The sequence below is a fragment of the Puntigrus tetrazona genome, chromosome 5, assembly GCF_018831695.1.
Source record: "Puntigrus tetrazona isolate hp1 chromosome 5, ASM1883169v1, whole genome shotgun sequence".
Taxonomy (NCBI): domain Eukaryota; kingdom Metazoa; phylum Chordata; class Actinopteri; order Cypriniformes; family Cyprinidae; genus Puntigrus; species Puntigrus tetrazona.
This window is the reverse complement of record NC_056703.1, coordinates 11,204,347-11,217,909: the sequence shown is the minus strand read 5'-3', so window position 1 is coordinate 11,217,909 and position 13,563 is coordinate 11,204,347. Positions and strand designations below refer to the sequence as shown.

The following is a 13,563-nucleotide window of genomic DNA, read 5'->3' as shown; positions in this document are numbered from 1 at the left end:
ACATTAGTCCTTAAAATTCCAATAACACAGAGTGAAATTAAACCGATTAACTAAAAGCAAGAGCACATTTGAAAAAGCATTTAAAAAAAAAGAAAGAAATAAGATCGCAAAGATGTAACCTTCCCACTAATTTCAGTACATTAATGAAGAAGACTGACACAAACTGAGGTTTTACTAGCTTTAATATTCCTGAAACGTCTGTGTTGCAGAAAACAAACAAACAAAAAAAAAAAAAAAAAACAGTACAAAAGTGTCTGACAGTAAAAATATGAGAATGCATGGGGGGGGCTGGGGGACATAATAGAGCCCTCACTCACTAAAACAGCAGTGTCTCATACAGGCCTGCAAAATTCATCTCTGAAATATCACTAATACAAAGCCAAACAAAACAGAGTAATCAGTTAATATACAAAACCACACAGTTGACCAGGCAGTAAGACATGCAGTAATACAGTCTTTCCATGAGTGAGAGAGAAAGAGAGAGCGAAAGAGAAGCGAGTGTGAGAAAGAGAGATGAATTTAGCATCTATAAAAACTGTTCAGCATATCTGACACGTTCAATTCATAACATTTCCGTACATTTGTTGACAGCTCTTCTGCTTCCATTCAATCAGATTTCAGAAGTTCTGAAACGTTTTGCATATGAGATCTGAGGCTGGGGTTCAGCCAGGGCTCCTGTAATGGCTCTATACAGTATGTCTGTTTTGTAAATACATGATTACTAAAACTGCTGAGAACAGCCAAAGAAAATAAAACAATAATAAACTGAGATTTTTGCATATGTGACATCATCAGAATAATAAAACACAACACACAGATAATCTGTGAGCAATGGGGGGGTGAAGCTTCCTCACAGTAATGACACATCAGGGCAAGGGGTCATTGTTATGGCGTGAGGTCATTGCTATGGTAACAGCAGTGAACTGCTGCTGCGGTCAAACTTCTTGCCTTTTGAGAGTGCAGCAACTTGTTTCATCAATTCTCTGTTCTTAGCCTGAGAGACAAACATAAACCAAACCATTGTTGGTGAAAAAGGTGACTACAGTTAAAAGGTTTGCACAGTAAAAATAAAAAAGAACAACAAAAAAAAAAACTACTGCAAGGATGCATGAAATTGAACAAGGTTGAATTTATACATTTTAAACAAATATTCATTTTCTATTTAAATCAAAAGAACCAAAAAAAATATTTTTTAAATTTTTATAATATAAATTATAATGAAAAGAGATTCATATTCTATTTTTTTATGAAATCCGAAAGCTTTCTGGTCCTTTGCGGATAGGGGCTTCATAAAATTACAGCTGAACCACTGATGTCTTATGGATTATTTTACAGATGTCCTTAAGTACATTTCTGGGCCTGAGAACACTTCAGTTGTATTGCTGTCTATAAAGAATCACGGCTCTCAGTTTTTATCAAAAATACCTTAATTTGAGTTTTAAAGATGACTAGAGGTCTTGTGGAACAACATAAGAGTGTAATTAATGACAGAATTTTCATTTTTGTGTGAACTATCCCTTTTACGATTAGTAATTTCTCAAAGTGCAAGTCAAAATACTAACAGAAACACTATCCACAATATTAAAGTAATAAAAAAATATTGTTTATATGTTCGTAAGTCACAAATGAAGAATATTATGACGTGTGATGAAGAGTGTACTGTGTTAAGTGACCTGTTGTTGCTCCATGGCCTCTTTGTGTGCTTTCTCCATGTTGTTCATCTTGACCCGCATATTTGACTCCTGATACTGAAAATCTGCCTTCAGCTCCGTCAGCTGAAACGGTAAACAAACTTATGAAATCATCTTTTCAAAATATTCAAGAGCAGAAGTCATTTTTCCAAACGCATGTGCCGTCGTATCTCTCCGGCAATTTCCCAACTGGAACTGGAACACACCACAGATGCAAATTCACATCAATGAACTCTTTAACTTCACTTATAGACTTCTAGTAACAGCAAACATTTGAACATAATTATCACCTCAGACAGCAAACAGACTGTGATGTGGGTGGCTGATCGGACAACAAGATGTCTATGAATATGTTAATGAACGCTTATGCATTCGATCTTTATGTACTATTTCCTTTATGAAAATAGGAGGAATGTTTGAGTCACATGATTTTGATTCAGCGTCATACTTGTAGCCCAAAAGAGCTGTAGCTACAAAATGGGAACATTTCACATGCTAAGCCAGGAAGTAATATCAGAAGTTACCTTCCTGTCTTTCTCAAGGATGGTCTGGTCTCTCTGCTGCAGCATGCGCTTCAATGACATTACTTCCTCTTTCAGCTGACTAATCAAGATGAAGTTATCCGTGCCTCCAGAATCCATTGACTGTGTGATTGAACTACTGGAGGGAAAAAAAAAAAAAGAAAAAGAAGAAAAGAAATGTGTTTAACATATAAGGATAGAATGTCACAGACAGAGACGGTTACAGTAAGAAATAATTACCTGTCTCCATTGGATGGCTTTGTCTCTAGTTTGGGTTTTTTCTTTGGCGTTTCCTTCTGAATGCTGCATGAGAGAAACAAATTAATACACAAATCAATGTACCTCAACACAATCTCACAGCATGCAAAAAAACATTCATCATCCTAAATATTATACTACAGTCGAATACAAACACCATGTCTCCTGTATGGAGAAAAAAAACAAAACAAAACCTTACCTTTGCTTCCACAGTCCCTGATCCTGCTCTGGACTTAAAGTACCACTTATTCTGTAACACACGTACACAGGACAGCATTTTTGTAAAGATTTTCAATAAACAAGTCTGTATTCTTGTAACTGGATGTAGGACCCTATGATTTTTTTGTGATGCAGACGGAAATCGCAGAATTCACAGTTTAACGTGAAATATCACTGAATTTGTCCAATTTTAAAATAACAAATCAAAAGTGGGTCATCACACTAAAACCAAATGATATGGACTAGTATCTGTGAATATTAAGATGCAAATGTCGACCTAAATATGAATCCTGCATGTGTCCGTTAATGAATGGTGCAGGCGCGGGTTTGTTTACTGCACACATATTAAAGCGCTTGGGACATAAATACACAAACAACTTCTCCAGAACTGCCCTGGGAGGAGGCCTGTCACAATAACCTTTTGTTCTGAAATATATTGCCCCTTACATAATTGCGATAAGCGATATTATTGTCATTTTAAGAGCATTTTATGCTACTGAATGTATAATCATTATATAACAGCATAATCATGCAAGAGGGCCTAGACACTTTTAACTGACAACAAACATTTAATTCTTAAATCTAAACATTTAATTTAGATCATGGAAACCAAGTATCAAAATATTAGATACCTTTATGAAAATAAAAAAAAAAATGAATAGTAAATACACATTTTCTTGCAAGAATTTTTTTTCTGTAAATATAAATGGGCAATACATTGCATCACAAAAAAAAAGATTGAGTTCATGTACATATATTGTGTGCCAAGTCGATATATTGATTTTTGCGACAGGCCTACCTGGGAGTCACTTCATGAGCACTTTACCATTTGATTTGAATAAAACTAGCTTCATAATCACAAAAATAGAAATGTAAAGGTATTTACGGCAACCTTTCAAAATAAAAGTATGGTTTAATTTGAAGTTATTATGCCCATTACTATTTTTTCAGTAGAAAGTACCCAAAAATGTCCCACTGCTACTACTACTAGCCTACTAAAATGAAACAAACTGCATTTTTTAAAGAATAAATCACATTTCTTCCATGTTTTACCTTTAATAGTAAATAGTTTGTCAAAAATAGTTTGCTTAATTTTCAGTAATTAAAAAGAAAAAATATAAATGTTTAATGCCTTAATTTATTAACCAAAAAAAAAAAAAAAAAAAAAATAATAATAATAATAATTTTAATAATAATAATAATAATAATACACAGAACAGAATTTTGGAGGGGAAAAAGTCTTCAAGACAAAACTGAATAAATTATGTTTTTATGCATTAAAAAAAATTAATACGGTGCGAAAAAAACAAAACAAAAACAGTTCATAGGTCCTTATCATGAAACATACATTTTCATTAAGTAATTAGACATGCTTTTTGATTAATAAAGTTTAAATTTAACTTAAAAGGAGTTGAGAAATTAAAACGGATTTTGGAAAAAAATAAAATGGGATTTCATAGGGCCCTAGACCAGGTGGTTCTTGTTTGGATCTGCTTACTTGTGATGCGAACTTCCATGTCTGTGGTGCTGATGATGATGATGGTGTCTCTGATGTTCCTTCTCACTGAGGGAAGAGGAGTTAGAATGGGAAGAGCCAAGGCCTTTCCGCTGCTCTTTTGTTTTCTGTAGAACACGACGGTATGAAAGCGTGCAGAGCCAACACAAGAGCTTCCCATCCACCTGCAAAAAAGATAGTTTATATATTACATTACTTAATTTAAATGGTCTCATTTTATATAATTCATTATTTTACATTCATTTTAATTTAATTTCCAAGGCAACATTTCTTAGTTTTTATTTTAACTGATATTTTAGTTTTATGTCAAAAACCAAAAATGAAAATATCAGTAGTATAGCTCCTTAACATAACGATAAGACTGCATGTACTCTCGCACATGCTGTACACTTGGTTTGCATTTTGGGATGATGCATAAACATCTTAAAACTTAAGTAATAGATAACCCAAAACCTGTCATCATTTACTCAGAACCCCACAAGTCGTTTCAAACATGTAGGAGTTTTTCTTCTGTTTAACACAAAATAATATATTTTTGAAAACGCTGTTAGCAAAAGAGTTGCTGGTAACTGTTGCCTTCCATAGCACAAAAATTATTTACATGAAAACCAGCAATTTGTTACTAAAATTCTTCAAGATATCTTTTTCGGTTTGGAACAACATAAGGGTGTGTAAATGACAGAATTAGCCTCTCTTTATTTTTATTTTTTTTTAGGAAATATCTATTTAAATAATGACAAACTTAGTATTTGTCTCAGATTTTTAGAACTGTCATTTTAATTTCTCCCATTATAACTACAAATGCAGGTGTGGGTTGCAATCAAATTTAAGATATAGCCCTATTCGGACGGGGCTAGTTAAAGAAATGTGTGTTTCACAGACTTGGTGATTTTACCATTAACATGGTTTTGCTATACTAGCCATTTAGCTTTACAATGGTATTTATGATTATACGAATTGTAATCAATCCGAATGACTAAACACAACAGAGATGTTAGTCCCGCTCTGAAATAGTACATGAAAAAAAAAAACGTCAGGTCAGGTGGTAAGAATGAAACTCACACGTAGTTTAGAAAACTAGTGCCATCCAAATAGGGCTTATGAGTGTAATATCCACACAAATTTCTGGACCACTATAGCATCTCAACATTTTGTTAGGACAAAATGGCAAGCATTTTCACATAGATGCATCAAAAAAAACCAAAAACACTGCTGATCATAAATCTATAAAGCTGGCTGATCAGTTGTTGGTGGGAGGAGTGGGCTTTAATGATTCAGCTCCGTGTTGTGCTTGTGCCTATACCAACAGCATTTTTGTGCAAGTTGTCCAGTAATTAACGACAGACGTGATTGAGCGATTGACGCTGAACAGAGCTCTATAAGCTCCTGCTTTCAAACAGTGACTCTCAAATCTGTCAGAGCAGAGTGAATCACATCACACACACGCAACGTGAGAGAAAACAGCCTGTGTGTGGATGACTAATAAAAATGTGCATGTGCGATCGGTCACCTTTCTCCTTCCCTCGTCTTTCCTGTCGAAGGCACACTGCTGCTTGCACTGTTCGCAGGTCTGTGGAGGGCCATACTTCTTCTCAGAGTTGGTGCAGCGCTGACATTTGGTCCCAATGAATGCAGCAATAATATTACAGTACTGACATGGCTTCGGCTGTGGGGGAAAAAAAGAGAGAAAAAGATGTGTGTTAGCACACAGATGCAGGTTTTCCAGTTATTTAAACACACTCTCAAGTGAACTTACCGTCCCAAACTGTTTGACATTCTGTGCGCATTTCTTACAGATAGTGTTGGTTTTGCTGGAAGGGGGAAAAAAATCATTAGCACAGAAATGGAGAAATAATTATTTTCCTTACCCTGGTCATATGACGGTCTTACCTCTCCTGCTGAAACTCTGACCTGCAGTAGGTGCATTTCACTATAGGGTGCGCGATCCGACACTCCTGCAAGCAAACAACAAATCAATGGTACACTATAAATTTTAAACGTGCTTTAAGATTCCTCATGCCTGCCGTTCTTAAATGTTTTGAGTACAGTGGTTGCCAAAATTTTTAGAACGCTAGCATTTGTTGAAAAACAGTTTTAAGTCAGTTATTTCGATCTTTTGCCGTTTATATCATTTTACATTTCCAAACATTCATCTTGCCATTAACTGTAATAATCCAGTGAGATTTTTTTGTCTGACAACAGCCAGTGCTCCACACAGAGATCCTGTCTCACTGTATAATCTGTCTGGAATGACATGAAGTAACAGGAAAAAAACTGAGACAGACTAAATCGAGAAGAACTGTGGCGACTTCTCTAAGATGCTTCAACAGAACTCCCAAAAACTGTGATTTTGCAGGTAGGTTTTTTTTAAGCATCTGTCACAGTTCTGGCTTAATCTGTCTCCATTTGTTCTGTTTCTTTGTGTCATTCCAGACAGACTTGATAATGATGATATAATTTCTCTGTGTGGGGCACTGGCTTTCGTCAGACAAAAAAAATTTCACCGAATCATTACAATTAACAGCAAAATGTATTTTTGGAAATTCAAACGGCTGTTTCTTACTGACACACTAAATACACGATAGGAATAACTGGCTTAAACCCATTTTAGCTGGTGAAAATACTAATACTAGACCGTCACTGTATGTAGATGTACAGAAAAAGTCCAACAAGGCCAGTGCAGCTTAGTACAATCATAAGTTCATGTATGACTGGTGGGCTGTATCTAAAACAGTTGTGGTGTTTTAGCTTAATCAAGGTCTAAATGCTTCTGCTGTTCACCGTTGACGCTCTCTGACGCTCACCGTTGACCTTAAACAAGACACACAGTGTTATCTCAGACTCATGTAAACACTGCGTGCATGTGAGCTCTCACCTTGCAGAGCTGCTGGCCCTGCGACAACTCCTCGAACGGGAACCGCTGGTTACACTTGGTGCAGGCGTACAGGGCCGATGTGGCCATCACCAACCCCGCAAACACACACTTACCGCTACTGATAAAATATAACTACACTTAACGCGCAGACGACCTTTAACACATGCGTTAAGGTGAGACCTGAGCAGATTCAATCCCAATTTAAACTGCACTTAATCCCGATAAATAAAATGGATCCAACCATTTAAAACTGCTCTGCGAACACTACTATAAAAACATTAGTGGCTTAAACTCATGACTTAAAACTACATAAAAACTGATATATCGCTATACGTGAAAATAATAACTAAAAACCTGATTTCATTTCTCCGTTTTTCGGCTCCTGGTGAGAATTTTTGCTTTCTCCTTTTTGTATCTTAGTCGACGCACGAACCGGATGCGACCTGTGACTACAAAGGAAAGACTCAACAGCCAATCAGATGCCAGCGCCGATGGGCGGGAAGAACGGGTTTGAAAAATCAGCACCAATCAAAGAGCTCGTCCCGCCTCTTTAAAAAACTACGTATTGTTTTTTTGTGACGTGTTTGTGATGTAAAGATCGCACCCTTTCTTGTGCATTCTAGTGAAACTGGCAACAGTATGTCTGTAAGGGGCTCCATTATGGCTCAGAAAGGATTCAGGAAACTGAATTTTCTTTCTAGGGCAAAACTAAACACAAACTGAGACAGAACGATAGAGAACCTAGTTGTAACCTAGAAATAATTTGAGTAATTGTATAATTAATTCGAATTACAGTGGTGATATTTACGGAATATTTAATATGATTACTAGTGATTCCAGCAGCATAATCCTTTAAGTTACTTAGAGCTGTAGATAGCACTAAAGACAAACAAGAAAAAATAAAAAACAATTCAGCAGGCTTAGGTCAGATTCCAATAAATACCAACAAAAATAGTTAGATAATACTATTATATACCTTTTTCATAAAAACAATGGTAAGTATCACGTTCTTGCTAGTTAAAGGTACTCTGCTCATTGCACATTCATCTTATTGGCTCTTACATGAACCAGAAACATACAAACAAATTGTAAGTTCACCTTATGTAATATTTAAACTAACATAGAATGTAATTTTATTCTTTTTTTTTTTTTGTACTTAATCTTTAAAATCGGACATTTGACAGTAAATAAAATAAAACATATAAAACCATTCGCTGTAACAAAGATTGATTTTTCATCTAAATGTCAAATTTAGCTTAGGAGCATTTTGAAGTTATTTTGTATTTCCTCCATACACGTTTGTTTGTTTGTTTATTTATTTATTTTGTGTGTAAATGACACATACGAGGATTTAAATTACTATATTCTACAATTCTGTAGAAAAAAATGTTAGCCTTATTGCTGAAATAATTGTATCAGTTAGTTGGTGCGTCACTCAAGGCAAAATAAACGCGACTGGCGTTCTACTGTAGCGCGCTCTTCTGTGCGCCTGAGAAAAAAAGATGGCGGATCACTCGGTGAGCAATGGACAGACAGTTGTTTACTATGTAGTCTTGTTGGCGATTTAAATGAAATTTGTTCTGTCTGCGTTGGTCGATGTCATTTATAATTGCGTTATGTCCTCATAGGTTGAGATCACAGAGGGCTGTCGACTTCCCGTCCTGCGAAAAAATCAAGAAAATGAAGACGAATGGCGTAAGTATCAGGCTGACAGCTTCATATATAATGTACACAATTACACACTTCTGCCTTTCATATCAGCGCTCGTGTATACAAAAACGGCTACATGCGAATATCCGTATAATAATTTATGTCTGTATTTTTAAATATGTAGATATTTGCGGGTTTAAGCGTTTGTTTGTCAAAAAGTAATTTATAATTTCGTCCCTTCATAGCTTTGGCAGAAATTCTCAGTGTCAAAGACATCTCTGGAAAAAAGCTCTACTATGTCCACTATATTGACTGTGAGTATTAATTATTAGCTTTGATCAAACGTACCTAATTTTTGTACCTTCAGTTTGTGAATGAGGTGTTAATTATTCCATATTGAGCTTAAAAATGCAGAGCAAACATTTTTCAAATGTTTTTTTTTTTTTTTTTTTTTTTTAATAAGTCAATAAGCGTCTGGATGAATGGGTTACTCCAGACCGACTGGATATTAAGAAGCTCCAGTTTCCCAAGAAGGAGGCAAAGACTCCTATGAAGAATGGGCTGCCTGGGTCTCGCCCGAGCTCCCCAGAGAGAGACGTGGTAAGAGAATCTATTCTGTACCCTGTAGCTCTAGATGTAGAAACAACACTGCCCCACTTCAGTGGCAAAAATGTACAGTAATTCATACACAGTTGTTTTCAAATTTGCATGCTGTTCCGTCAGTTTATCATCTCTCACTTTCTGTTCAAATTTAGAAGAAGAGTCTAGAGCTCCATGTTCAATCTGCTTCAGCTACTTCAAGAGGCAAAACCCTCCCCACACCGGTACAGAAGATGCCTGCCCATTCTGTTTTATCAGCAAGAGTTTATGAATGAGCTGAATTAATGACTAATTTGAATAAGCTCATTATACACTTTTCAAAGTGTGAGGGATGCAGTTTTTGCCTCATCTCGATTTAAACTGCGGATAGCAGCCAGGACCTTTTATGTGACGTGTAAATGAAAGATATTTATTCCACAATAATGTTAGCATTATAATGACATAAGATGGCAAGTTACAAAGTAATAACGTACATCTAAAATACTAGATACATTTCTAGCATTTGTTACAAGGGGAACTGAAAAAAGATGCTTTGTTACTCGTAAAGTAAATCTATTTCGTTTTCTGTATGTAAAAGCTTAGCCAGACCCCATCAATCAGAACATTGTCATTACTCATTACCCTTTATTTGTTTTCATGAGGTAAGTGGCAGAAGTTCATTTATTGTTAGATATGATGGATTTTAGTACCTTTTTCTATTTTAGTACAAAATTTCTATGCAGAGAAAAAACTAGCTGCTGTTTCTGTTTGATCCTACAGAAAAGGAAAGCAGAGTCAGTCTCTTTGGCCACGCAAGTGACCGCAGCGACTCCAGTTCCTTCACTTCCTGCTTCTGCAGAAGCAAGTCAGGCCTCTGTCTATCCGGCGATGAGAGATTCCTCTTTCAGCATTAAATCCAGAGACGAGCACGAACCGCTCGCCTCTCTCACCACAGTAAGAAACGATTCAAGAATAGTTTGTCTCTTTTTACCTAATATTGAATACAAATGATTGAATTTAAATGTAATAATTGTTAGGTATGAAGACGTTTTTAAAATTATTGTTACAAGGTACAAACCTTTCTTTATGGCTTCTGCTTCTTTCTCCCGGAAGAATGGCACATCATCCATCCAGCGTCATCACATTCCTCCTCAGCCTGGGAGAAAAAGAAAAAGTTGCGGAGGGACAGATGAGGTACGTCCTGCAGCTAAAAATGCTCATTTTCAAAATAAATAAATCAGTCACATTTCACATAAATCAAAGTCATTACTTTTTACGTTATTCATCAAGAAGACGGTGCTGTAAAATATTTAACGTTTGTTAAAATTAGGACTGTGGTGTCTTACCACTTATTTTCTATATCGTCGCCTTTGAAATGATAAGGTTCCATTTGACATTTTTGTTCACAAATTCGTATTCTTTGACAGCTTATTTACATGAACTTTGTACGTTTGTGGCCTTTTTTGAGAGGAATTTTAAAACTTTGAAGCTCAGTATCTCAAAACTGCTTAGATTGCAGTTATATATTTCATACTGTAATTCAACAATGCTACTATTACAGGTGAAATACTGTGTTCGGTACAAATACTGTGCAGTTATATTACTAACCAACACTGACTGCTAGTAAGAGCTGAGTGAGAACTGGGAGAACCAAAACCAAATCATTAAACTGTTTTCCACTGAGATTTCTATGGCTTACCTTACTCCATTCAGATTTCCCAAAGCTTTGCAACCCCCTTGTGTTTTTCTAGATGGTAAAGATGTTCCAGAATAACAGCCCTCGCTGCTCCACCGTCTATTTGCTGCCAGGAGAGGTCCGGCTCGTTTACTTCCCACTGCTTTTGCTTTGGTTTGAGTGTCTTGTCAGAATTAGGACTGTTAAAGAATCAGATTCTAAGCAGAATGGATTTTGTAAATACACAAATATCAAACTTTGTAAAGAAGTCACGAAAACCTGACATGGAAAAGTTTATGTGAATCCCGTTATTCAAATATGAAGTCACTGTCTTCATGTATTTATGTGTATCTCCCTGACTCTACTCTCTGGTCTCAGGACTCTCAGGACAGTTCAGATGGAATCCCATCTGCCCCACGCATGACCGGCAGCTTGGTGTCCGACCGCAGTCACGATGACATTGTGACACGAATGAAGAACATAGACTGTATTGAGCTGGGCCGGCACAGACTGAAGCCTTGGTACTTCTCTCCGTACCCACAGGAGCTCACTTCTCTGCCCATTCTCTACCTCTGTGAATTCTGTCTCAAATACCTCAAGAGCCTCAAATGTCTCCAAAGACACTTGGTAAGAGTAGTTGAACAACTTTAGGCTTAAAGGAATAGTTCACTCAAAAACAGGAACGTTTGTATGTGCGTTCACAAAAGAATCGGGTTGCAGCTTAATTTTTCATTGTCAGTAATGCAGCCATGCATAAAGTACACCACGCGCTGAAGTGAACCATATTTTGTATATAATTGGTATTAAATTTAATAGAACTACAATATATTAATATATATATCTTCTGAAACTCTTACAGACGAAATGCAATCTGCGGCATCCACCAGGAAATGAGATCTACCTCAAAGGAACCATCTCCTTTTTCGAAATAGATGGCAGAAAAAACAAGGTTTGTAATGAGAAATGACAAAAATTTGAGTTCGGATTAGTAAATGATGTTGTTAAAGTGGATAAACATACTTAAGAATATGTACTTTTTGTTGTTTGGACACTTTTCCTTTAATAGTGTCCAGTGCACACATGTTGTACTGTATGTACTATATATCTTGTGCGTTCTAAATCTAGTTTAAATCATCTCTTTCACTGCTTAGGCATATTCCCAAAATTTGTGTTTATTGGCCAAATGCTTCCTGGACCACAAGACCCTGTACTACGACACAGATCCTTTCCTCTTCTACGTTATGACGGAATATGACTCAAAGGGTTTTCATATAGTTGGCTACTTCTCAAAGGTATATTTCATCTCTGCTAACATGTTTTGATGTTTTTTTTTTCAATCCTTGAAAAAAATAGCTTGTGCTGTATTTAAAGTGAACACCCCCTGGCTTATTCGAGGTCATTGTACTTAATGTGTTTTTTGTTTTTCCTCGTTTCTTTTAAAGGAGAAGGAATCAACAGAAGACTATAATGTGGCCTGTATCCTGACATTGCCACCTTATCAGAGAAGAGGCTATGGCAAACTACTAATTGAATTCAGTAAGTAATTTCAGTTTACGTGGCTAAACAAATTGCCTTAATCAAAAACATTTTTGCTCTGTAATCTATGCCTCGGTGTAATTAATTAATTAATGTAATTAGCCTTGAATGTTGTGGGCTTTGCTTAAAAAAAAAAAACGCACACATCTTGTCTCGAAGGTTATGAGCTCTCCAAGGTGGAAGGAAAAACAGGCACTCCAGAGAAACCTCTGTCTGATTTGGGCCTGCTCTCGTACCGTTCATACTGGTCCCAGACCATTTTGGAGATACTCATGGACCTCAAATCAGAGAATGGAGAGCGGCCACAGATCACCATCAAGTATGTGCCCACTGTTTGTATTATACTCAGGAAATACTTTATAGGCGCAGTTTTCCAACAGTGTTCTTGCTTTTGATGTTCTTAGTGAAATAAGCGAGATCACAAGTGTCAAGAAGGAGGATGTGATCTCAACTCTTCAATACCTCAACCTCATCAATTACTACAAGGTAAAACTAGATGAACGCTTCTCAATTTAAGGTCTAAGCCTGGATTATTTTGGGTTAGGAAATGAAATGAATCATTAGTCAGATTTGCTCTTCTCCATTTCAGGGTCAATATATCCTCACCTTGTCTGAGGATATAGTGGACGGTCATGAGCGTGCCATGCAGAAACGCCACCTTCGTATTGATCCCAAATGCTTGCATTTCACTCCTAAAGACTGGAGCAAGAGGGGCAAGTGGTGAGGTGCAAAGGGGGTCCGCTAGCTCACAGATACAGACAGACAGGAATTAAAACCAACATAAATACTGTAAATGGTCTTGCATTTATGTACTTTTATGGTTTTTATATAAAGCACTTGTCTAAAAATATCGAGCCACCTCAAAAATGTAACTAAATGTGATGTGTAAATAAACAGTCTGTTTGTACTGTTTGGGATTATTAACACATTTTCTTAATCGCTAAAGATTAAAAGGCATACAGTAGGATTGCTTTGCGCATTATCTAGAATATGTGATGCATTACATGAATTTAATCTTTTAAATGTTAAGTTACATATTGTAT

At 36.3% G+C, this 13,563-nt stretch overlaps 2 protein-coding genes across 5 annotated transcripts; one reads left to right on the top strand and one right to left on the bottom strand.

Annotated features, from left to right (window-relative positions):
- Positions 1 to 164: 164 nt before the first annotated feature.
- On the bottom strand, positions 165 to 7,534 carry fam76b (family with sequence similarity 76 member B). Of its 2 annotated transcripts, none has more exons than XM_043240523.1 (10): positions 7,081 to 7,534; positions 6,096 to 6,160; positions 5,962 to 6,016; positions 5,716 to 5,871; positions 4,188 to 4,369; positions 2,670 to 2,720; positions 2,453 to 2,515; positions 2,216 to 2,348; positions 1,674 to 1,775; positions 165 to 994 (listed from the first exon to the last, which is right to left on the bottom strand). In XM_043240523.1, the coding sequence occupies exons 1-10, from the start codon at positions 7,165 to 7,167 to the stop codon at positions 905 to 907; spliced, it is 984 nt and encodes a 327-aa protein (XP_043096458.1). In that variant the 5' UTR covers positions 7,168 to 7,534; the 3' UTR covers positions 165 to 904. The 2 variants fall into 2 exon arrangements, with proteins under 2 accessions (XP_043096458.1, XP_043096457.1); XM_043240522.1 differs by having other exon boundaries at positions 2,216 to 2,351; positions 7,081 to 7,533.
- Positions 7,535 to 8,468: 934 nt separating this feature from the next.
- Positions 8,469 to 13,432, top strand: kat5a (K(lysine) acetyltransferase 5a). Of its 3 annotated transcripts, XM_043239780.1 has the most exons (15): positions 8,470 to 8,597; positions 8,709 to 8,775; positions 8,976 to 9,044; positions 9,194 to 9,330; positions 9,486 to 9,554; positions 10,090 to 10,263; positions 10,423 to 10,503; positions 11,061 to 11,123; positions 11,363 to 11,611; positions 11,844 to 11,933; positions 12,136 to 12,276; positions 12,427 to 12,520; positions 12,680 to 12,839; positions 12,925 to 13,006; positions 13,110 to 13,432. In XM_043239780.1, the coding sequence occupies exons 1-15, from the start codon at positions 8,583 to 8,585 to the stop codon at positions 13,242 to 13,244; spliced, it is 1,626 nt and encodes a 541-aa protein (XP_043095715.1). In that variant the 5' UTR covers positions 8,470 to 8,582; the 3' UTR covers positions 13,245 to 13,432. The 3 variants fall into 3 exon arrangements, with proteins under 3 accessions (XP_043095716.1, XP_043095715.1, XP_043095717.1); XM_043239781.1 differs by lacking the exon at positions 11,061 to 11,123 and having other exon boundaries at positions 8,469 to 8,597; XM_043239782.1 differs by lacking the exon at positions 9,486 to 9,554.
- Positions 13,433 to 13,563: the final 131 nt, after the last annotated feature.